Source organism: Homalodisca vitripennis, chromosome 3, assembly GCF_021130785.1.
Source record: "Homalodisca vitripennis isolate AUS2020 chromosome 3, UT_GWSS_2.1, whole genome shotgun sequence".
NCBI lineage: Eukaryota > Metazoa > Arthropoda > Insecta > Hemiptera > Cicadellidae > Homalodisca > Homalodisca vitripennis.
In genome coordinates, this window is record NC_060209.1 from 192136347 (window position 1) to 192162465 (window position 26119).

The window sequence follows — 26119 nt, forward strand, 5'->3', positions numbered from 1 at the left end:
CAATTAATTGGAGTGTGTGTTGCAGCTGCAGCAGTTTGAGCCTCATATTCTTCAGCCCGGACAATCAGCCCCCCTGTTCCACATCCTCCCGGACATCTCCCCCCACCTCACACTGGACTCCACGATCGTGGTGTACACTAACGTCTCCACTCTCCTCGTGCCACTGCTCTGCTACGACGGCAAGCTCATCAAGGTTAGTCCTGGCTGTCTTATCCTGTATACAGGTTTGAATTAACAGGGCTGAAAGCCAGAGATTGTTAATAGGAAGACCAGCAGTGTTATCTTTAAATCCATCTTCTAGGGTCCACTGATTGAAAGAACACATATTTTACACATAGTTAAATATGTTTGATTGCACTGTAATCTTTTCTCAACTAGTAGTGAAGATTCTAGTTGTCTATTCTGTGTTCTCTACTGGTTGAGAAAGATGCAGTGCAATCGAAAATTTCTGACTATGTGTAAAATATGTGTTCTTTCAATGAGTGGACCCTAGAAGATGGATTTCAAGGTGTCTGCTGATCTTCCTATCAACTAGTAATTATTCTGTATACATATATTAAAAACATAGGGAAATATCAACCATATTAAAACCCAATTAAAACACTACCTGGTGTCTTGTGCTTTTTACTCAGTTGGCTAGTTTCATGGAGCACACTTGGGATTGATATTCGCGGCGTTGTTTGCAATCCTGGGGGTTGATCCCACGAATTATGAATTTTGTTTTTTTGTATGTGTATTAATGTGAGCCTGCGTGCAACTGTATGGAAAGTCGAGTGAATGGATTTAGTTTTTAAGGTAAATACCGTAAAAAATTGGTATTATTGGCTATTGCATTACAATGTAATATATATTGTCAACGCAAAAAAAAAATAATTATTATAAAATATTTTCCCTCTGGACTTCATGGCATTGAACACGGTTATTATTACGTCGGCAGCATTCATGTTAATGTAAAGGTGTATTGCCGACGCATCAGCAATTCGAGATTGTTTTACACACACCCGGCTGTATGCATGACTCACTGAATGCATTATACTTTTTACCTGTAAAAACTGTGTATTTGTATCTTCTTTCAGCAACCAAGCTATTCCGAATAACAGCTGTAAAACTGTGGGGAATGTAAGAGCATGCACATCGCCCCAACCCATGAGCAAATAACAGCTGTAAAACTGTGGGGAATGTAAGAGCATGCACATCGCCCCAACCCATGAGCAAATAACAGCTGTAAAACTGTGGGGAATGTAAGAGCATGCACATCGCCCCAACCCATGAGCAAATAACAGCTGTAAAACTGTGGGGAATGTAAGAGCATGCACATCGCCCCAACCCATGAGCAAATAACAGCTGTAAAACTGTGGGGAATGTAAGAGCATGCACATCGCCCCAACCCATGAGCAAAATAACAGCTGTAAAACTGTGGGGAATGTAAGAGCATGCACATCGCCCCAACCCATGAGCAAATAACAGCTGTAAAACTGTGGGGAATGTAAGAGCATGCACATCGCCCCAACCCATGAGCAAATAACAGCTGTAAAACTGTGGGGAATGTAAGAGCATGCACATCGCCCCAACCCATGAGCAAATAACAGCTGTAAAACTGTGGGGAATGTAAGAGCATGCACATCGCCCCAACCCATGAGCAAATAACAGCTGTAAAACTGTGGGGAATGTAAGAGCATGCGCATCGCCCCAACCCATGAGCAAATAACAGCTGTAAAACTGTGGGGAATGTAAGAGCATGCACATCGCCCCAACCCATGAGCAAATAACAGCTGTAAAACTGTGGGGAATGTAAGAGCATGCACATCGCCCCAACCCATGAGCAAATAACAGCTGTAAAAACTGTGGGGAATGTAAGAGCATGCACATCGCCCCAACCCATGAGCAAATAACAGCTGTAAAACTGTGGGGAATGTAAGAGCATGCACATCGCCCCAACCCATGAGCAAATAACAGCTGTAAAACTGTGGGGAATGTAAGAGCATGCACATCGCCCCAACCCATGAGCAAATAACAGCTGTAAAACTGTGGGGAATGTAAGAGCATGCACATCGCCCCAACCCATGAGCAAATAACAGCTGTAAAACTGTGGGGATGTAAGAGCATGCACATCGCCCCAACCCATGAGCAAATAACAGCTGTAAAACTGTGGGGAATGTAAGAGCATGCACATCGCCCCAACCCATGAGCAAATAACAGCTGTAAAACTGTGGGGAATGTAAGAGCATGCGCATCGCCCCAACCCATGAGCAAATAACAGCTGTAAAACTGTGGGGAATGTAAGAGCATGCGCATCGCCCCAACCCATGAGCAAATAACAGCTGTAAAACTGTGGGGAATGTAAGAGCATGCACATCGCCCCAACCCATGAGCAAATAACAGCTGTAAAACTGTGGGGATGTAAGAGCATGCACATCGCCCCAACCCATGAGCAAATAACAGCTGTAAAACCTTGGGGAATGTAAGAGCATGCACATCGCCCCAACCCATGAGCAAATAAACAAAAATCAATGTTCACCCAACAATTTTTTGAAAGTAACCACAACAGGAACAACATTGATTAACATATGACTATTAGTAGGCAACTGATATTAAAAATCAAATGGTTATATTGCATAACCTCAAACACTTAGTATTATACCACCTATTCATGTGAGGCAGTGGCTATTGTTGCCATTGCTATTCACTAATCACTATTCAGTGGGCAATAGGTCACCTAACTGTCTTGTATACCTTTTATCTTTGACCTGGCTAGAGGGTCAAAGGTATACTTCATTTCACTAAGCTCATGTCCTCTCCCTCATTTAACTGAAAACCAACAAAAAATCTGATGTGTCTGTCTGTCCAGGTGATATCCCATCACAACGATACAGAACTAGAGCTGGGCACAGTAGGCAGTGGGACAGAGAAGCAGGTGGTGTTCGCTCTAGTCAATGAGAACCCAGTACCTGTAACCTTGCTATCTTGGGACACCAGTCTCCCGTCAGCCACTATCACAATCGCCTCCATACGCGATGGGAACGCCACCAGCTTCCTCTCGCAGTACTGCTTGTACAATGACACGACGCAGGCAAGTACTCACCATGTCCGCTGATAATAATCTTTATTTATTTATTACAAATGTCTACACAAACATTTCTTAAATATCTATAAAAAAATACAATCCTACATTTTTACATACAAATATATATATATATATATATATATATATATTTGTATGTAAAAGAAATAATAACACACCCCAATATAAGTTTTAAAGATCTGTGTCTGGTTGGGAGTCCCATATCCATCACTTAACGAGCAATTAAATACAAAGAAAAATAAGAGAGAAAACAGTTATTAGAAAGAAAAGGATCAGTGCTTTGATTAGTATTTTACAATATGGCTAGGCAACTAAGTAGTTATCATGCAGACTTTCAATGTAATGATTTGTCTGTGTAAATAACCATCGGTTTAATTTTCTTTTAAAATGGCAAATAAAATTACTATCTTAATTTCAAAATGAAGTTGAAAAATGTGCAAGTCTATAAAACATAAAAAAAATTAACATGCAATTTGTTTTTAGGTACTCTAGTATGATTATTAATATTTGTTTATTTATATACACATAGTTATATATGTTATCAACAGTTGGACCTGTATTACCAATCATCCTATAATAAAACATCTACAATACTTCGAATACATATATATACCTGGTAGGTCAAATTCCATGGTCTATAAAAAGAGGAAAAGTGAGTTCATTGAAGCTACTATTCAGAATCGGTAAAATTTTTTATTAACAAACTCGTGAAGAATTATAATGACGTCAGTTGTAATTTGTTGTAAGTCTTAATACATTTAAAAAAAAACTTTTATTGGATTCAAGTCAGATACTTACGTATTACCCTACAAAGAAAAACCATATTCCAAATTTAAATTTTGTAGAATATAATAAAGCTGTTTCATAGTAAATAATGAACAGATGAACTTTAAATAATAAAAACTTCTAAGTAATGCAAAGAATTTTTTAATTTACTTATATGGAGCTTCCATGATAATTTTTCATCAAGCAAATAACCTAGCTATTTGATTTGCATACATTTACTTCTACTACTACAAATACACCTGTTATAATTAAAACCAATGGGATGAAATCTTAAAGGCAGATTATAAAAATACAAATCTGAAAATGAAAATATAAGTTTTTATGGCTTTCAGTTAGAGCTTGGTACAGTTGAAACAGTCATCTTGCATTGTTTGCTGCAATTTGTCAACTGTGTGCGCTGTGTTTGATAAGGTTCGTCTGAAAAATAGAGCACCATTTCAAAAATCATTCACAAGTACTAAAAACAACATCAACATTAAAAAAAAAATATATTAACCAATTAATTGTCTTCTTCCTTAAGGATATGATTCAAACCATGAATAAGCAACACCTCTTATTTCTGGCAAACTAAGTTTTGCCAACAGAATTTTATGATCTATGGTATCAAATGCTTTGCTAATATCGTGTAACACTGTTTAGGGTTTTATACTATTTAAAAAGTAGTTTTAAGCAAACTCAGTGTTACAACCTTCAAGGAATCCATTGAGATATTGAGACGAAAGAACTACAATCAAAATATTTTATCAATCTTGCTTTAATCAACATTTCCAGTAGTTTAGACAACACAGGAAACAATGATATTGGGCCGTAAGTTTCCTTTCGGAATCTATCATAATTTTTAACTTTGTAACTACCGTATCGTTGCCTGGAAAGCAACCGGAGGAGATACTTTTGTTAAATAAAACTGTTGTAATAGGATTTATTTTCTCAGCAAAATTGTAAATTATAGCAGGAGATAATATTCCACCACCTATACTTGTATGTGGGGAAATAGCACTAATACATTAACTTCATGGATGGAAATAGGAGCAAAAACATCTAGCATTTACAAATTTGGCAAATATTTTAGAACACAGCAAATTATTTTCAATTGATACATTCTGACAATCAAAGATAACTTTTCTTCGAAGTTCATTAAAAATAATTATAAAAAATGTTTGCTATTTCCTTTTTATTAGTGAAAGAGAGTCATTCTTTGCCAAAGAAAAAGTATTACTTTTTTAGTTACTTCCTCTAAACATCTCACTGTTAATACAAATTGAAAATGGTAATTTGACTATAAAAGAGCTTGTTAAGCAAAATCCCACGCAGACTTGGTGGGTATAAAGAAAAACACAAACCACTTACAATTAACCACATTAAAATATTAAAAAGGACGCAGAGAAGTGCGTGTCTGTATTTATACCACCCCTTCCACTAACCAGCTAATTATAAGTGAGGCCTTTGATTGGCCTCGAACAATCTAATCACTAGGTCAGAGAGAACAAAAGTCAACTCTCATTGTAAACCCGTTGTTAAAGTAGACTACCAGAAAAACCTGCTGTCTTACTGAATCATCCTACATCCGCAGACCCTTTCTTGAGAAATTACTTAATTTAATTTACCTATATTTTGGTATCACTAATTACATTCTAAAATATTTACACAAATAATTTCTCCCATCAATATTTAGTGAATACAATTTAAATTGCCTAGGTAGCAAATGCTAAAACTTACACTTGATTAATGTTTGTTTTAATTAAGCTTTTCTTTATCTACAAGGAGAATTATGAACATTTTGGAATAATATTGGCTTGTTTTGACTAGAGAACCATAAGATCTGATTTGAAGACTAAAAATATGTCCTTGGTGTGGTGAGAAAGGTTTTATTTTAAGTTTTATATGACACTGTGTGTTGAAATTTATCCTTGGGGTTGTCATGCTGTTTTTTTCTTCTCTTATTAGTGTTTGATTCTAATGCTGAACATTTTGCATTTACGTTCAACGAAATGTTGATTAATTAAAAGTTTAGTTTTGATTCTGAATATCTTGAAAACTACTGAAAATTAAGAGTTTGTTACTTATAATTCCGATGCACCAGAATTCTGATTATTTCATACCCTTTTTGAAAAGTTATCACAAAGGGAAGGTTTTATTTTGAAAAATTTTAATTGGAGGTGTCACCGCCCCAAGGAACAGTTTCGACAATTTGAAATATGCCAAATGTATCTGTCCAGGAACACTCTTGAGTTTCATTCTATAACTGTTTAATAATTAGAAGAGGCGGAATATCACCTTGAACATACAAGTAAATAGATCGGAAAGGCTCAAGTTTCAACTGTTGATAACATAATAATTCAGTTTATAAGAAAGCGTTGTTGAGTATTATAAGTCAACAACTAACGAGAAACATTTCTTGGAGTAGGAGGTTTCTCCACCGAAGTTTTATAGATATTAAAACATATTTTTCTGAAGGGGATAGACAGTACTGGTGGCTTCATTTGCTACCGACCGACCTCAACTTTCCTGCAATGTCTGTTACAGATCGTACGCCTTGCCTCACGAACCCTTTTATTGTAGGGTAAGTGCTGTGAATGTAGGGCTCTGGTATCGTCCTAATTATGATTCATTTACTGATCATATACTCTGCACATCCACAGTACAGTCATTCATGCTCATTTAGTCTTAATTGGGAGAAGAGTAATGCATAGGACTATTTTTGTACATCAGTGATATCAAAGATGAATATGGTAACTTTTAGTTGACTTTAAACAGCTCACTACTTCTTCAGTTGTAAAGGACTAAATATTTGAGTGAATAAACAGAACTAGTAGTCATTATCATCTTATAACTTGTTCTCAAGTGACAAAAAACAAAGAAAAGCAGAGCAATGCCGTTATTGGTCAAGCACGCTGTCTTTGATCAATGAAACAAAAGAGTAAGAATGTGAGTTCCATTCATAGTTATGGAACGTTTTAGTAATAGTTAGTCAAAAGTTGTTGACATCACACAAAAATTCAAGTACTGATTCCAGTTGTGTGAGAGTTGTTGGTTTGAATCACAAACATGTAATTGTTTTCTGCGCTTAAAGAATTGAGAATTGGGTGAATTTTGTTCCAGTTATAATTTTAAGTTCATTAACAAATACTAGGAGACTAAGTAACTATATTACATCGGATTATTTAAAAAAACTTGCGTAAAATTTAATCATGCATCAAAAAGAGCTGTTGAGTGATTAAGGAGAACTAATAGTTATTTATTTTGTCAGTGACAGGTTTATGTAAATTCAGTTTAAAGATATAAAATTTGATTTTCCTGGTGAACGAGGTTTTTTTCGACATTTAAGAACTAAACCAAATTGTACACTACTTGTGCATTTAAAACCAAATGAAAAATTGACGTTATTAAACATCTCTTATGTACGAGGGTCGTCCATAAAGTAACCGCCGTTTGGGCGTGGCGCGATAAGTAGTGGGGGTAGCGCCGCCATTCTCACATCGGTGTGCGCAGCCGTTCAGTACGCTTCTAGCTGTGCAAGGGAGAGCATCGTGCGATCGCGCGTTCTTTTGTTACAACGCAAAAACATGAGCGCCGTGATAGAAAATCCCGCCAAGTGTGAAGTTCGTGGTGCAATAAGATTTCTGTGATCGAAAAGTTACACAGCAGCTAAATTTCATCGTGAATTGAGTGCGGTGTATGGCCCAAACACTATGAGTCCGTCAATGGGTTCGTTTTTTTAAAAATGGAAGAACGAACGTTCACAATGAAGACCGGAGTGGTAGGCCATCTCTCGTCAGTGATGACTTGGTGAACAAAGTGGATGAGAAAATTCACAAGAACCGTCGCTTCACAATCTCGGAACTTTCGGATCATTTTCCTGAAACCTTTTATTGTGAAACCTTAAAATGGCTACGACGAGCGATTCAAAACAAGCGTCATGGTCTTCTGACATCTGGTGTTGTGTTTGTCCATGACAACCCCCTGTCTTCATACAGCTCAAAGAACAACAGAACTTTTGGAAAAGTTCAAATGGGACGTTATTGACACACCCCCCCTACAGCCCGGACCTGGCTCCCAGTGATTTCTATCTTTTCCCGTACATGAAGCGGTGGCTTGCATCTCAGAGGTTTGCGAGTGATGAAGAGCTTCAAAACGCTGTGACAGGTTGGCTACGTTCTCAGGCGGCAGATTTTTTTAAAGACGGAATTTCAAAAACTGTTAAAAGATATGATAAGTGCTTGAATTTGTATGGTGAATATGTAGAAAAGTAGAGAAAAGCTGTAGTTTTAACATTTATATAATAAACTTTTTGTATCTCAACTGGTTTATTTTTTATTTCAAAACGGAGGTTACTTTGTGGACGACCCTCGTATGTGACTTATCATCTTTACTTGAAGTTTAAACATAATATTGGTTTGTTTTGTATACAAAAATGTAGTTTTGAATTTTTACTATCAGTATTACTAGTAGCACAGCTTTTGTGTTTCTATATTGCAGAAATTCTTATTTTTTCTTGTTTATAATAATTGCCTGTTGCAGGAGCGGTCGGTTGGCCCGGGGCAATACGCTGTTGTGCGTGTGTTGGTTCGGGCAATGACGCAGGTGGGAGAGACGCGGGCTCACGTCACACTGCGCACAGAGTATGAAACCATAGAGATATCTGCCCACATGAGGGTTGAGCACGGTAGCCTGCAAGTCACTCCTGACCCCATCATCTTCGACCAGTGCTTTCCGGTATACTGCACTTAATGTATAATATTTAAAATTGGGCATTTTTAATTGTTTTTATGTATCAGAGTTATTTAACCAAGCACTTTTTTTTTTAAAACTGTCATATAATACAATTTAACCTTAAGTACAGACAAGGACTGACTATTTGGACTCATTACTAATTGTGCTTATTATGGTGGTTAATGTGATGTCACTGATGTGTAATACAGTTTAACCCTTTTAGTACTGACAAGAACTATTCACATCACTAGTTGTGCTGATTATGGTGGTTAATGTGATGTCACTGATGTGTAATACAGTTTAACCCTTTTAGTACTGACAAGAACTATTCACATCACTAGTTGTGCTGATTATGGTGGTTAATGTGATGTCACTGATGTGTAAAACAGTTTAACCCTTTTAGTACTGACAAGAACTATTCACATCACTAGTTGTGCTGATTATGGTGGTTAATGTGATGTCACTGATGTGTAATACAGTTTAACCCTTTTAGTACTGACAAGAACTATTCACATCACTAGTTGTGCTGATTATGGTGGTTAATGTGATGTCACTGATGTGTAATACAGTTTAACCCTTTTTAGTACTGACAAGAACTATTCACATCACTAGTTGTGCTGATTATGGTGGTTAATGTGATGTCACTGATGTGTAAAACAGTTTAACCCTTTTAGTACTGACAAGAACTATTCACATCACTAGTTGTGCTGATTATGGTGGTTAATGTGATGTCACTGATTTGTAATACAGTTTAACCCTTTTAGTACTGACAAGAACTATTCACATCACTAGTTGTGCTGATTATGGTGGTTAATGTGATGTCACTGATTTGTAATACAGTTTAACCCTTTTAGTACTGACAAGAACTATTCACATCACTAGTTGTGCTGATTATGGTGGTTAATGTGATGTCACTGATGTGTAAAACAGTTTAACCCTTTTAGTACTGACAAGAACTATTCACATCACTAGTTGTGTTGATTATGGCGGTTAATGTGATGTCACTGATTTGTAATACAGTTTAACCCTTTTAGTACTGACAAGAACTATTCCACATCACTAGTTGTGCTGATTATGGTGGTTAATGTGATGTCACTGATGTGTAAAACAGTTTAACCCTTTTAGTACTGACAAGAACTATTCACATCACTAGTTGTGCTGATTATGGTGGTTAATGTGATGTCACTGATGTGTAAAACAGTTTAATAGTACTGACAAGAACTATTCACATCACTAGTTGTGCTGATTATGGTGGTTAATGTGATGTCACTGATGTGTAATACAGTTTAACCCTTTTAGTACTGACAAGAACTATTCACATCACTAATTGTGCTGATTATGGTGGTTAATGTGATGTCACTGATGTGTAATACAGTTTAACCCTTTTAGTATCGACAACGACTATTCACACTAATTGTGCTAAATATGGTGGTGAGTGTGCAGTAATCTGATAATCCCGTGTTGAACAGTGGTAATTTTGTGGTTTATTGTAGGCTACAATAACTATATAATTTCATTGAAAAAAAGAGATACTCATTAAATGAGAAAAATAAAATTCCTTAGTAATAGTATAGTTTGTTTTTAGTTAATTCTGTATATTTTGGCCAGCTTTAAAAAGTATCCTTGCAGGCTATATAATACTTGTAAGTATTTTGTCATTTTAAATATTCATGAAAAATAAAGTTGTGTTCTTGTTTTAAAGTATATAGTTTAATAAATTGTGACTGAATTCTTTTACATTAAGTGTTAACATAACAGTTTACTGTAAAATCTTAGGAGGCAACATTTATTTGGGTCTATTGTATGTAAAATTATCTTCTTACTTATTTTAATATTTCAACTTTGATACATAACAAATTATAGTTTAGGTGTTTTGATAAAAACACACACTATGGGAGATGAATATAAAAATTTTACTTTGCACATATGTGCAAAACTATTAGTTTAGTGTTGCTATCACCGTGTTCCAACAATTTTCTTTGCTGGTCTCTCTACTAATGACATGTCTGTGGTAGGGCAAAGTTTGCACTGAGGCACTGCGGGTCCAATCACTGTTCTCTGTGGCGATGGCAGTAACAGGGGTGAGTGGAGTAGGAGTGCCTGCAGACCCCCGCCTGAGCTTCAGTCCCGCTGCGCCCCCGCTCCTACCCCCCGCCGCCACCACTCACCTCGGCACTCTCAGCTTTGACACACAGCTACTACCACCAGAGGACAACTACCTGGCCACCACGCACAATGTTACAGGTACATATGCCATGAACATGAAACCTAAACTAAGCTTATTCAACGTGAAACTCCGTTGTGTTAACCCGACACACAGCTACTACCACCAGAGGACAACTACCTGGCCACCACGCACAATGTTACAGGTACATATGCCATGAACATGAAACCTAAACTAAGCTTATTCAACGTGAAACTCCGTTGTGTTAACTCGACACACAGCTACTACCACCTGAGGACAACTACCTGGCCACCACGCACAATGTTACAGGTACATATGCCATGAACATGAAACCTAAACTAAGCTTATTCAATGTGAAACTCCCTTGTGTTAACTCGACACACAGCTACTACCACCTGAGGACAACTACCTGGCCACCACGCACAATGTTACAGGTACATATGCCATGAACATGAAACCTAAACTAAGCTTATTCAACGTGAAACTCCCTTGTGTTAACCCGACACACAGCTACTACCACCTGAGGACAACTACCTGGCCACCACGCACAATGTTACAGGTACATATGCCATGAACATGAAACCTAAACTAAGCTTATTCAATGTGAAACTCCTTTGTGTTAACTCGTCACACAGCTACTACCACCTGAGGACAACTACCTGGCCACCACGCACAATGTTACAGGTACATATGCCATGAACATGAAACCTAAACTAAGCTTATTCAACGTGAAACTCCCTTGTGTTAACCCGACACACAGCTACTACCACCTGAGGACAACTACCTGGCCACCACGCACAATGTTACAGGTACATATGCCATGAACATGAAACCTAAACTAAGCTTATTCAACGTGAAACTCCCTTGTGTTAACTCGACACACAGCTACTACCACCTGAGGACAACTACCTGGCCACCACGCACAATGTTACAGGTACATATGCCATGAACATGAAACCTAAACTAAGCTTATTCAACGTGAAACTCCCTTGTGTTAACTCGACACACAGCTACTACCACCTGAGGACAACTACCTGGCCACCACGCACAATGTTACAGGTACATATGCCATGAACATGAAACCTAAACTAAGCTTATTCAACGTGAAACTCCTTGTGTTAACCCGACACACAGCTACTACCACCTGAGGACAACTACCTGGCCACCACGCACAATGTTACAGGTACATATGCCATGAACATGAAACCTAAACTAAGCTTATTCAACGTGAAACTCCCTTGTGTTAACTCGACACACAGCTACTACCACCTGAGGACAACTACCTGGCCACCACGCACAATGTTACAGGTACATATGCCATGAACATGAAACCTAAACTAAGCTTATTCAACGTGAAACTCCCTTGTGTTAACCCGACACACAGCTACTACCACCTGAGGACAACTACCTGGCCACCACGCACAATGTTACAGGTACATATGCCATGAACATGAAACCTAAACTAAGCTTATTCAACGTGAAACTCCCTTGTGTTAACTCGACACACAGCTACTACCACCTGAGGACAACTACCTGGCCACCACGCACAATGTTACAGGTACATATGCCATGAACATGAAACCTAAACTAAGCTTATTCAACGTGAAACTCCCTTGTGTTAACTCGACACACAGCTACTACCACCTGAGGACAACTACCTGGCCACCACGCACAATGTTACAGGTACATATGCCATGAACATGAAACCTAAACTAAGCTTATTCAACGTGAAACTCCCTTGTGTTAACTCGACACACAGCTACTACCACCTGAGGACAACTACCTGGCCACCACGCACAATGTTACAGGTACATATGCCATGAACATGAAACCTAAACTAAGCTTATTCAACGTGAAACTCCCTTGTGTTAACTCGACACACAGCTACTACCACCTGAGGACAACTACCTGGCCACCACGCACAATGTTACAGGTACATATGCCATGAACATGAAACCTAAACTAAGCTTATTCAACGTGAAACTCCTTTGTGTTAACTCGACACACAGCTACTACCACCTGAGGACAACTACCTGGCCACCACGCACAATGTTACAGGTACATATGCCATGAACATGAAACCTAAACTAAGCTTATTCAACGTGAAACTCCCTTGTGTTAACCCGACACACAGCTACTACCACCTGAGGACAACTACCTGGCCACCACGCACAATGTTACAGGTACATATGCCATGAACATGAAACCTAAACTAAGCTTATTCAACGTGAAACTCCCTTGTGTTAACTCGACACACAGCTATACTACCACCTGAGGACAACTACCTGGCCACCACGCACAATGTTACAGGTACATATGCCATGAACATGAAACCTAAACTAAGCTTATTCAACGTGAAACTCCCTTGTGTTAACCTCGACACACAGCTACTACCACCTGAGGACAACTACCTGGCCACCACGCACAATGTTACAGGTACATATGCCATGAACATGAAACCTAAACTAAGCTTATTCAACGTGAAACTCCTTTGTGTTAACTCGACACACAGCTACTACCACCTGAGGACAACTACCTGGCCACCACGCACAATGTTACAGGTACATATGCCATGAACATGAAACCTAAACTAAGCTTATTCAACGTGAAACTCCCTTGTGTTAACTCGACACACAGCTACTACCACCTGAGGACAACTACCTGGCCACCACGCACAATGTTACAGGTACATATGCCATGAACATGAAACCTAAACTAAGCTTATTCAACGTGAAACTCCCTTGTGTTAACCCGACACACAGCTACTACCACCTGAGGACAACTACCTGGCCACCACGCACAATGTTACAGGTACATATGCCATGAACATGAAACCTAAACTAAGCTTATTCAACGTGAAACTCCCTTGTGTTAACCCGACACACAGCTACTACCACCTGAGGACAACTACCTGGCCACCACGCACAATGTTACAGGTACATATGCCATGAACATGAAACCTAAACTAAGCTTATTCAACGTGAAACTCCCTTGTGTTAACTCGACACACAGCTACTACCACCTGAAGACAACTACCTGGCCACCACGCACAATGTTACAGGTACATATGCCATGAACATGAAACCTAAACTAAGCTTATTCAACGTGAAACTCCCTTGTGTTAACTCGACACACAGCTACTACCACCTGAGGACAACTACCTGGCCACCACGCACAATGTTACAGGTACATATGCCATGAACATGAAACCTAAACTAAGCTTATTCAACGTGAAACTCCCTTTGTGTTAACTCGACACACAGCTACTACCACCTGAGGACAACTACCTGGCCACCACGCACAATGTTACAGGTACATATGCCATGAACATGAAACCTAAACTAAGCTTATTCAACGTGAAACTCCCTTGTGTTAACTCGACACACAGCTACTACCACCTGAGGACAACTACCTGGCGGCACCATCGATCTTGTACTGTATTGAGACTCTTTTCCTTATTTATTCTGTTTGATAAGTTCCTCGTACTGGCCAGTGGCCCATTGAGATGGAAAGAATAAGGCTTAAAACAGGATCAGTCTCTTTTTTTTTTGAAAATATTTATACTTATGTAAAAGATAATTCTTCAACATATATTATATTTAAAAAAAATTCATTAAAATGCTGAAAAGGTTTGAAAAACATTTCTAAATATTACATTCTATGCTTAAATAGTTATAACTCGTAACTAGTAAACTACGTTTTTGATGTGACTGAAGAAAATAGCCTTGCTATCTAAAAGCCTCACAAAATAAAAAGTTATAGGTATTGGTTGGTGTGTTTTTTAGTGTAGTGATTTAACTAAGAATTGCCAATACAAGCTCCATGTGCAACATTTCAACTCACAACTAGGTTTTACTGTAATTTAGTTTTGTCTTACTTATAAATTAGGGCTAAAAAACAACACCAGTAATGACAACTTGTACCACGTCTACTTGTTTGTATATAAAGTGTTAGCGATATTCCACTTGACGGAAACGTGTTGCATGTTGCAGGGGCCACAAGATGGCAGGACACACTGGAACTACCAGCACACTGCCCGGACTACGACCTGAGTCTGCTGGCGGCCAGATATGACCATTACCGGAACCTCTCCTCCCGCCTCCTGAATCTCTCCCTCAGACTGGATACTACCGAGGTACGATAACCACAAAATCTTGGAGGATCTTGTAACTCCTAAAATAACATAAGGCAATATGAAAAATTTTATGTAAGATGTTGAATAAAACAATGCAAATAAACAGAAAGCGTTAAATTAACCGTTTTATAGACTTGTGTGATAGAGTGTGTGTTGTGAACACATAAACTGGTTTTGAGCAGTCCAAACATTACTTACGTTTTCTATTATTGAGATATTCTGTGTTTTGAAATTGGATCTGGCTCAATATCAGTTAAGACCAACACCGTCTTCCTGTCATTATTGGATATCGATGTCTCAGAATGCAACATTCTTGGAAATTCTCTCTCCAATTTTGCAGAGAAATCAGAGCTAGAGTGTACAAAGATACCCATATGAACTCAACTTGACAAAGATGTTATCAAGATCCTAAGATCTTTGTGAAATCAGTGTGACTTGTATTAAGGGTATTGGATTGGGTCAGGTACATTAAAATATTTTTTTACTCTTTACTGAACCATAGTACTAGATAACTGAAATATTGTTTTCTATATTTCTAACACTGCATCTGTTACGTTATGTGATGGTTGTACTGAATGTACAGTATGGGTTGTGTGCAGGTAAGGGAGCACATGTTCGGAGCAAGAGTTAAACTGAGCTGGCCACGACTGGCTCGAGACTTGGTGTTTCCTCTGACACTGCATCTGTTACGTTATGTGATGGTTGTACTGAATGTACAGTGTGGGTTGTGTGCAGGTAAGGGAGCACATGTTCGGAGCAAGAGTTAAACTGAGCTGGCCACGACTGGCTCGAGACTTGGTGTTTCCTCTGACACTGCATCTGTTACGTTATGTGATGGTTGTACTGAACGTACTGTGTGGGTTGTGTGCAGGTAAGGGAGCACATGTTCGGAGCAAGAGTTAAACTGAGCTGGCCACGACTGGCTCGAGACTTGGTGTTTCCTCTGACACTGCATCTGTTACGTTATGTGATGGTTGTACTGAATGTACAGTGTGGGTTGTGTGCAGGTAAGGGAGCACATGTTCGGAGCAAGAGTTAAACTGAGCTGGCCACGACTGGCCCGAGACTTGGTGTTTCCTCTGACACTGCATCTGTTACGTTATGTGATGGTTGTACTGAACGTACTGTGTGGGTTGTGTGCAGGTAAGGGAGCACATGTTCGGAGCAAGAGTTAAACTGAGCTGGCCACGACTGGCCCGAGACTTGGTGTTTCCTCTGACACTGCATCTGTTACGTTATGTGATGGTTGTACTGAACGTACTGTGTGGGTTGTGTGCAGGTAAGGGAGCACATGTTCGGAGCAAGAGTTAAACTGAGCTGGCCACGACTGGCCCGAGACTTGGTGTTTCCTCTGACACTGCATCTGTTACGTTATGTGATGGTTGTACTGAACGTACTGTGTGGGTTGTGTGCAGGTAAGGGAGCACATGTTCGGAGCAAGAGTTAAACTGAGCTGGCCACGACTGGCCCGAGACTTGGTGTTTCCTCTGACACAAGTGGGCAACACGACGCAGCGCTCGCTGTTGGTCAGCAATCCTGGCACCCAACAGCCGCTTGTCGTACAACTCGTGCTGGAGACTGCGTATCCCTCAGCGGCCTCCGTCCTCGACAACCTGCCTCCTGGGTACGTAATTACTATAAATATAGAATGCACATCAATCAAAGAATAAATTATGAAATTTACTCTAATCGGAAGTTATGCAATTCTTTCTTGTAGATGGATAAAGTTGGGTTTTCACAAATTTTAAGTTTACAATTCATAGTATAAGTAATACAAATAGTTTGTTAATATTTATTCACAGAACTAAATATTATTGTGCTTTTGTAAATTAATATATTACTTGAATATATAGAACTGCTTTAAAAGTTCATACATTCTATATCGGTTACATTCTCACAATATATTTGTTGAGGTGCCTGAAGATGAAATCTTTCACTTCGAAAGGCCACACACAAATCACAAATTTACATTGTAAATAATTGTGTACTTTTATTAGTTGCATTAAATTTAAAAAAAGAAAGTTGCTCAAAGAATTTTAATTTTATGTCAATACCTGTATAGCACTTTTTGTTTAGTAAACAAACACGATTGTTAAAATATTTTGTGAATTAAAAAACATTGATGAAATTGTTTAATCTCAACCTTGAAATATTATGACTGTGTAAAAAATGTTTGACTTAAAGTTCATATTTTCTGAGTTCAGAAAGTTCATAAAAATGTGCCGAAATGGTTGATTTAAGATGTAGCGGATAACTTCAGCACCAGTAACTTACTGCCCACACATGCACACAGATACTAGTGGGAAAATGTCCTCACGCCTAACATTACTGTGTACAGTTGGTTGTATTGTGCCATGTACGTTTTACTTGGATTTTTACATAGTTAAAGTTTATTAACATTTTAATAGTACAAAGTAAAGTATAATTTAATCATGAATTAAAAAAGTGCATCGAAAGTAATTGAAAAACATTGAGTTAAGTGTTTGTCAGCATGCTGTTATGACCTCATACAAACAGTTGCCCGCAGCTTGGAATTTCGTAGGCTTTGCTTGTAAACATGCACGTCTAGTTCGAGTGAACTATATTTTTGACGCCAATGTTGAGTTTGCCTTGTTGCCACGATCGAAAGTGTCTGTCAAAGAATTTATATTTATGGCCATTGTAATTTATGAAGAAAGTATACGTACATACACAGGTCTGAGAAGCCTTCTGATGTCAAAAGACTATGATGGGTTTTACAATAGTTGTTCAATTTATAGTAAAAGTTAAAAAGTCACTTGGTGTTTTATATCTGCATTACAATACTGGCCAAGCACTGCATTAGCTATTTAACCCATACAGTGTTGTGCTAAGATTGGCTGATTCCCTTAGCGCTTATTTATTGGAAAAAGCCGAAGTCAAATTTTGCGAACACCTGTATATCATAAATTTGTATATTTGTAACCCGTATGAAAATTTTTGTAGGATTTTTGTTTTGATGTAAAAATCTTCCAAAATCATTTTAAATTGTAAGATATTAATTGATTATATTTTGTTTTATTGTTTTGCTTGTGCTTTATTTGTTTTTTGCTCTTTTGCTGTATGAAAAGTGGAAAGAAGCAAAAAAAATGTTTATTTTACTCAGTTTTATTACAAATATATTGTAATATATAGAACATAAACATATAAAATCAAATACATTGTTTACAAGTGAAGCACACAGTGGTTGGACTACGACTAGCGCCGCGCGTATACGCATCACTGATGCTGTGCCGATGCTTCAGCTGCCCCACCTTCCTCTATAAACATATGCAGCTGCGCCCAGTGACATCGGACCGGAGTGTTAAAACTACATTTACCGTCTGTGCAAGTTCCACGTGTGGAATAACACATAACTGCACTCTGGGTAACCATGAAGACGCAAATTAATAAAATATAGCCAAAACATGTATACGCGTCAAAGGCGTTAAGAGCAAAAGTCATGAGATCGCGTCAACAGCGTTTAAAGGAGTTAATTAATATTTACTAAAACTTAATTTTTTACAGTCTGAATATTTCCTTACTCTGTGCTCCACGGCGGTTGCAGAGAAGTTTGAAATAAGAAATGTTGTTACTATCAAGCTCTATGCTCTCACACCATAAATGTAAACAAATTGAAAATAGTCCTTAAATTAATAAATACATGGTTGTGCAGTCAAAACAATGTTTACAAAAAACAGTTGCTTACATTAACAGGCTCTTTCAAAATTAATATTTCATTACTTTAGAGACCAAGATGGGATTATTTGCTACATTAGTATCCAGAGGGGAAATAAGAATAGGCCTATACGAGGGGGTACCCAAAAAAAACCGGAATTGTATTGCTGGCAGCCGGCAGCGTGTAGTACACATTCCTGCCGCTAGGCGTGTGTCGCGCAACCCATTGCGAGCTCAGTGACCCCAGTTCCGTTGTCCTAGTGCATTCTGTTCTTTCGTAGTGACTGTTTTCGCTAACCCTGTTTTGTTCTTGTTTCGTTTTTTGTCATGGCAAGTTTAAGTGAACAACGTGCAGCTGTGAAATTTTGTTTTTTACTTGGTAAAAATGCTACAGAAACTATTTTAATGTTGAATACAGCTTACAAAGATGATGCTATGGGGAAAACTCAGGTCTACGAGTGGTTCGCTCGATTTAAAAATGGCGACATGTCGATTGAAGACAAAGCTCGTTCTGGACGTCCATCAACCTCTCGAACGGACGAAAATGTTGAGAAAATTCGTGAACTTTTGCTCACCGACCGTCGACAGACAATTGAGGAACTATCAGAGAGTAGTGGGTTAACTTGGGGCTCGGTTCAGCGAATTGTAACAGGAGATTTAGGACTGAAAAGGGTTGCTGCCAAATTTGTTCTTCCACCACGACAACGCTCCGGCACACACAGCCATCTCAGTTAGGCAGTTTTTAGCCAAAAACGGCATGGTTCCGCTGCCCCACGCACCTTACTCGCCTGACCTCGCTCCATGCGACTTTTTTTATTTCCACACATGAAAAGAGGCTTGAAAGGTCAACGATTTGACAGCGTTGAAGAGGTTAAGAAAAAAACGAAGCTCGAGCTTGCAGCCATTTCTAAAGATGACTACAAAAAATGTTTTGATCAATGGAAATACCGTTGGGACAAGTGTATTAGTTGTAATGGAGATTATTTTGAAGGAGATAAGGTCGTATTGTAAAATATTTGATAATATATAATTTTTATAAAATAATTCCGGTTTTTTTTTGGGTACCCCCTCGTATTCATACTAAGAACCCTAAGAATGTTCATTTAAAATTTCACCACAATCAGTTTAAGCCTGAAAACAAATCAAATAAACAAAGGCACTTTGGAATTTATTATATTACTAGCGGACCCGGCGCGCTTCGCTGCGCATTTCAATAAGTTTCCCGCGGCTTCGCACGCAATTTCCCGTTGAAAACAGTACACTATAATTCATTTTCTATCACATTCTAAACATTGCTGAGATAATTGATAGTCGTTCCTTCGTGAGCTTCTTGGGCGCATTATGAAGGTATGTACCACATTCCTGATACTTCTGTCAAAAAAAAACAACTAAGGTTGATTTTATAACATTCTTTATATTTGTAGCCAACGTAAGATAGTAATTATGATATCTGCATTGCTCTTCTGATCAAGCATGAGCATGGTTTATATTAAATAAATATTGCAGTTAAAGGTGAATTTTTACGTCAAATTTGAATTGTATTATCTGGATAGTAAAGTCTATGTTTAACAGTGATTGCAGAAACAGTTTAAACAAAATTTGTCGTTTCTCTTAAGCTTACTCTATGCTTTAAAACTATAAGTGTAGTAATTAAATTATATATAAATATATTTTTTGTCGCATTATATATGTTTACAAAGAACAGCTGATTAAAAATTTGAAAAGACTCTTTCACTTAATAACATATGTTTGCTGCAATGCATTTCTTACGGGTATTTCTGTAACCAGTGGGGCGGAATCCTGAATCGGGAAAGGGATAAAAAGTATCCTATAACCTTCTACAGATCAAGACGAACAAATTTTAAAAAAAATTAGGCGAATCCGTCCAGCCGTTTGTGAGTGATGCTGTTACACACGAACAGTTTCATTTTTATATAATAGATTAGGATTTGAGTGTCTATTGTTAAATTTTGTAATTGCAAATAAAAATCTTGAATTTTGTGTCAGGAGTGATTTAGTTCATTCCTTATATTTCAATGATCATTCAGTGAAGTGGGTGATGAAAATCAGTGATGTTTTAATACCATTGAAGAGAGATCATTTCAAATTATTGTTTGAAGTAACAAAAGAAATTCACATCATCTACGAAGTGGTATGTTTCACTTTAGATTTTCAAAGAATTATTCTTACAAGAAGGTTAAAAACAAGTTTTAAAAATGTAATAATTTACTTCTTGAATCAATTTAATACAGTACGTTTAACAATTTACATGTTTTAAGTCCTAGTACAGTGATAGTCTATCCCGGAAGAGTTTGTGATAGACTCTCAGTACAGAACGTCAGGACCTCACATACACCGTGACACCTGGGTGTTTGTGATACCTCCTGGCACCAACACAACAGTGCGTGTGGACTTCACACCTTCAGGATGGATTAATTATTAGTTTAAAACATGTTGATGCTTGCCCAGGCTAAAACCAGAAGCACTGGCAGGCGCACAATCTATCCCGGGAGAGTTTGCGGTGGACTCTGTCGACTCTCAGTACAGAACGTCAGGACCTCACATACACCGTGACACCTGGGTGTTTGTGATACCTCCTGGCACTAACACAACAGTGCGTGTGGACTTCACACCTTCAGGATGGATTAATTATTAGTTTAAAACATGTTGATGCTTGCCCAGGCTAAAACCAGAAGCACTGGCAGGCGCACAATCTATCCCGGGAGAGTTTGCGGTGGACTCTGTCGACTCTCAGTACAGAACGTCAGGACCTCACATACACCGTGACACCTGGGTGTTTGTGATACCTCCTGGCACTAACACAACAGTGCGTGTGGACTTCACACCTTCAGGCGCTCACCTTTCCTCTGCCCTTCTTCTGCTGAGGTAAGTAACACATATTCTTTAAGATTGTAATCATAATTTTAAATTTGATATAAATGCTATTTCCGGAAAAATATTGCTAGATAATCACTGAAACCTAGATTAGTGCAATTTGAAATAAACAAAATGATCAGTTTTACACTCTTCTACAAGATTATATAAAAATTGCCAATTCTACAAGATTTGCTGTAAATATACATTGTAGTATATCATATTTTACTCAGGAAGTGTAAATAACTATTAAGAAAATAATCTCAAATTAATAATTTCTGTTGTAGAAACAATCTGACGGTGTTGGACACAGTGCAGCTGTCGGGCTCGGGAGCGTACACTCAGTTCAAGTTTGGCAACCGTAAGCCTGGCTCCTCCACCCCTCTACTGTTTGAACTGGCCGAGAAACATCTCAAAGACTGTGAAAGTAAGTTCCTTTCATCAAAAAGATAAGGACATTTTTCTTTTTTTAACATTAGCAGGATTTAAAAACTTCCATTAAATAGGTCCGAACCCTTTGTACACGATATGTTACACATATAGTATAGTACTGTAAGTGAGAATGTCTTGTGTGTGTACAAGTGGGCACGCTTGTACAGATTAATTTGAAGCTTATCATGCACCCCTGGAGTCTAACATTTGGTATAGTATTGTAATCTGACACCTCTGCTATTAATCTAAACAGAGTACCACTGTACAGAAAGCAGCAATAAGATCCATAGCTGAAATGGCTGTCAGGCATAGATTTGAGGATAGGGCAAGCTTTGAAGGATTTGTTGTGACCCATGTATCTCAGGGAATTGTTGATTTTTTTGTGGGTCAAGAAACATGGGGCGAACTAGCATTAGGTGGATGTTTCCAGGCTGTAGGAGAATATTGCAAGCTTTGTAGGATTAATTGTGTCTCATGGATCTCGTGGGAGTTGGTGGGTTTGTGTAGATCAAGTAACTTGGGGCGAACTAGCATTAGGTGAATGTTTCCAGGCTGTAGGAGGATATTGCAAGCTTTGTAGGATTAGTTGTGTCTCATGGATCTTGTGGGAGTTGGTGGGTTTGTGTAGATCAAGTAACTTGGGGCGAACTAGCATTAGGTGAATGTTTCCAGGCTGTAGGAGGATATTGCAAGCTTTGTAGGATTAGTTGTGTCTCATGGATCTTGTGGGAGTTGGTGGGTTTGTGTAGATCAAGTAACTTGGGGCGAACTAGCATTAGGTGAATGTTTTCCAGGCTGTAGGAGGATATTGCAAGCTTTGTAGGATTAATTGTGTCTCATGGATCTCGTGGGAGTTGGTGGGTTTGTGTAGATCAAGTAACTTGGGGCGAACTAGCATTAGGTGAATGTTTCCAGGCTGTAGGAGGATATTGCAAGCTTTGTAGGATTAGTTGTGTCTCATGGATCTTGTGGGAGTTGGTGGGTTTGTGTAGATCAAGTAACTTGGGGCGAACTAGCATTAGGTGAATGTTTCCAGGCTGTAGGAGGATATTGCAAGCTTTGTAGGATTAATTGTGTCTCATGGATCTCGTGGGAGTTGGTGGGTTTGTGTAGATCAAGTAACTTGGAGCGAACTAGCATTAGGTGAATGTTTCCAGGCTGTAGGAGGATATTGCAAGCTTTGTAGGATTAATTGTGTCTCATGGATCTCGTGGGAGTTGGTGGGTTTGTGTAGATCAAGTAACTTGGGGCGAACTAGCATTAGGTGAATGTTTCCAGGCTGTAGGAGGATATTGCAAGCTTTGTAGGATTAGTTGTGTCTCATGGATCTCGTGGGAGTTGGTGGGTTTGTGTAGATCAAGTAACTTGGAGCGAACTAGCATTAGGTGAATGTTTCCAGGCTGTAGGAGGATATTGCAAGCTTTGTAGGATTAATTGTGTCTCATGGATCTCGTGGGAGTTGGTGGGTTTGTGTAGATCAAGTAACTTGGGGCGAACTAGCATTAGGTGAATGTTTCCAGGCTGTAGGAGGATATTGCAAGCTTTGTAGGATTAATTGTGTCTCATGGATCTCGTGGGAGTTGGTGGGTTTGTGTAGATCAAGTAACTTGGAGCGAACTAGCATTAGGTGAATGTTTCCAGGCTGTAGGAGGATATTGCAAGCTTTGTAGGATTAATTGTGTCTCATGGATCTCGTGGGAGTTGGTGGGTTTGTGTAGATCAAGTAACTTGGGGCGAACTAGCATTAGGTGAATGTTTCCAGGCTGTAGGAGGATATTGCAAGCTTTGTAGGATTAGTTGTGTCTCATGGATCTCGTGGGAGTTGGTGGGTTTGTGTAGATCAAGTAACTTGGGGCGAACTAGCATTAGGTGAAGGCTGTCCTGCGTAGGTGGGAGGTTTTCTTGAAGGTATTTTGAGTGTTGAAGAGTTTAAATGTTTAATAAATAGTTAATTGTTTAATTTCTAATGAATCATAATTAGGAATGGGCTGCTGCAAAAATTTTTATTTAAATTCTGATACCAAAATTGTGGTAACAATTCTGAATTCAATACCGAATCCTTTGTTATTTTTTAAGCAATAGTATAAGCTGGTTCGACAATAGTGAATTGTGTAGCTCAAGGTAATAGTTAATGTGGTGGGCTTGAGTAATTATTGTGATAAAATGAAAAGGGCCAGAGTAACGATAACTTGTTACTGTTAATGGAGCTAGAGAAGATATGGTGGACTGGTGTGGCTAGATTTTATGTGAGTGAGAGATTATTTAATACTAATTATACTTCATACTAATACTTTCTGGCTCAGACCCATTGCAATTACAAATGATTAAATCAAGAAATGTAATTTTTACTCCTTAATTTTCTATGATTCCAGGAGAGAAGCAGAGAAAGTTTCCAGCACCCAATCTGACAGTGAAGCGTTCGTTCACTGCTCGAAACACAGGGGCTCTGCCCATTCTGGTGCACGGGTTTCACATCAGTGGCTTGCCTTGTGAGGGCTATGGCTTCCGTGTGCTCAACTGTGAGGCCTTCCAGCTGCTCCCCAACACTACTCGCAAGGTACGTGCACAGAATGCTGAGGATAATTAGGTAGTACTATACAGTAAGGTGTCAGTCTAATGTCTCTACACTTTGTAGACAAAGTTAGACATTCTATCTAGTATCATTTAGTAAGTAATTAGTAGTAAGTGTAAGTTTGACCGTTCCTACAATACAACAAATGTTATCGTAACTATGATTGAGCGTTTTCATCCAATCTCTCACCTATAGCTTCATGAGATTTATTAAAGTTGTCTTTGTGAACTTTCCAAGTTTCAGTTATTTCAAAAATGTTTGCCATTGTATCATCTTCAAGAATAATTTACATTCCTGGACATCAAAATTCCATTCACCACTTTGTAATCTGCATCACTTTTACTCGTGAGTTGCATGGAACGATTGCTAACAATCGGTGCTATCCAACTTAACCTGTTTGCCAGTCGTGGCTTTAGTGCACACATCACAATTTTCCATAGTATCGAAATAAAAAACAGCTCTAAACACAAAAAAACACAATTGGTGAAATAAAGAGTCTGTCAATACCAAAGCAGTTTAAATATTACACATGCACTTTGCATGAAAATAAATGATCGCAGGGAAACTACCTCGCTGTCTTATCTACAGCAGTAAATGTTCCTAATCAAATGTAGAATAACAATAAAGTTGTGCAACAATTACTAAGTAAGCACTTTGCCAGACAGAGCCATAAGGAGGAATTGTTTATATTTTATAGTAAATGTAATGAAGTATAATAATAAATTGTAATAATTGAATTATAATGTTTGGTGATTTATATTACATTGTGTCTACAGTGTTTTAAAAACAAGTCTTATTATTAATAGAGATTAATTGGATAGTTGAGGTCCAAATTACAGACAACAAAACTGGTAGATGAATCAGTCTGCTTTGTTTCAAATAAATCATCAAGGCCAATCAATCATTGGCCTGGAAGGAAAAACGCGTGTGACCATTTTTAAGGATAATACATTGTCTCCTGGTTGAAAGTACTAGAATTGAAATTTTGTTGCCTGAAATCCTCAATAATGTTGGGCCCTACATCTAAGTTACCTACAGAAGCACAAATAGGGTTGGGTGGGAGGAGCAAGTTGGCAGTTCATCTACATATCGTTTGTGTGACACCACCAGATTTCTTCCTTTAGCATTATGTGAGTAAAAGAGGCTTTGTGCTCCTGCTTTCTGGCTCAGATACTGTGGTTTCTTAGTTTCTTTTAGTGCTAAAATTTACACCTAAGTGTCAAGTAAGATTTTTTTCTTCAGTAACCAGGTGAACAATTTGTAACATTTATAAAAGTGAAAGGAAAAAGTTTAATTATTCTATTTTTTTTATCTTTGCATAGACTTGAGACTTGAGTTGTTAGTTATTATCACATGTGTAGATGACTTGATAAGATAATTGGTGCTGGACTCTAGTTGCAGTTTGACCCCCCTGGGCTCGGCTCTGCTGTTCTTATCTGACATCAGCTTTCTGTTTGGCTGAAGATATAACTTATTCAATTGCTTATCAACAAGTCCAATAGCTCAGTTGGTATAGTGTCTATCTCTGAAAACTTGTTGAACTATAGGATAATGGGTTCAAATCCCTCTGCTGTTGAATAATTTTTGTTACTTATTTCTATTGAACATAAATATTTTGTGATTTATTCTCGACACCTATCATACAAAATAATATCTAACAGACATTTT

The 26119-nt window shown here is 38.3% G+C and overlaps 2 protein-coding genes across 2 annotated transcripts in view; both read left to right on the plus strand.

The window, feature by feature from the left end:
* On the plus strand, positions 1-21459 carry LOC124357931 (transmembrane protein 131 homolog). The gene is made up of 7 exons (XM_046810056.1): positions 1-193; positions 2849-3070; positions 8387-8581; positions 10594-10822; positions 14756-14898; positions 16314-16522; positions 21043-21459. The coding sequence occupies exons 3-7, from the start codon at positions 8441-8443 to the stop codon at positions 21227-21229; spliced, it is 909 nt and encodes a 302-aa protein (XP_046666012.1). The 5' UTR covers positions 1-193; positions 2849-3070; positions 8387-8440; the 3' UTR covers positions 21230-21459.
* Positions 21251-26119, plus strand: part of LOC124357932 (flocculation protein FLO11-like) — a 19185-nt gene continuing 14316 nt past the window's right edge. Inside the window, exons 1-3 of the mRNA XM_046810057.1 lie at positions 21251-21459; positions 21735-21874; positions 24252-24436. The gene's annotated coding sequence lies outside the window, so the exon portion shown is untranslated. The remainder of the gene's footprint in view (positions 21460-21734; positions 21875-24251; positions 24437-26119) is intronic.

What these genes read in the sequence shown, in the direction of transcription:
- LOC124357931 (XM_046810056.1), top strand. Translation starts at nt 8,441, where the DNA reads ATGACGCAGGTGGGAGAGACGCGGGCTCACGTCACACTGCGCACAGAG. An exon ending in TCAGACTGGATACTACCGAG is followed by an intron (nt 14,899 to 16,313) that starts GTACGATAACCA and finishes GGTTGTGTGCAG; the next exon opens with GTAAGGGAGCACATGTTCGG. An exon ending in CTCGACAACCTGCCTCCTGG is followed by an intron (nt 16,523 to 21,042) that starts GTACGTAATTAC and finishes ATGCTTGCCCAG; the next exon opens with GCTAAAACCAGAAGCACTGG.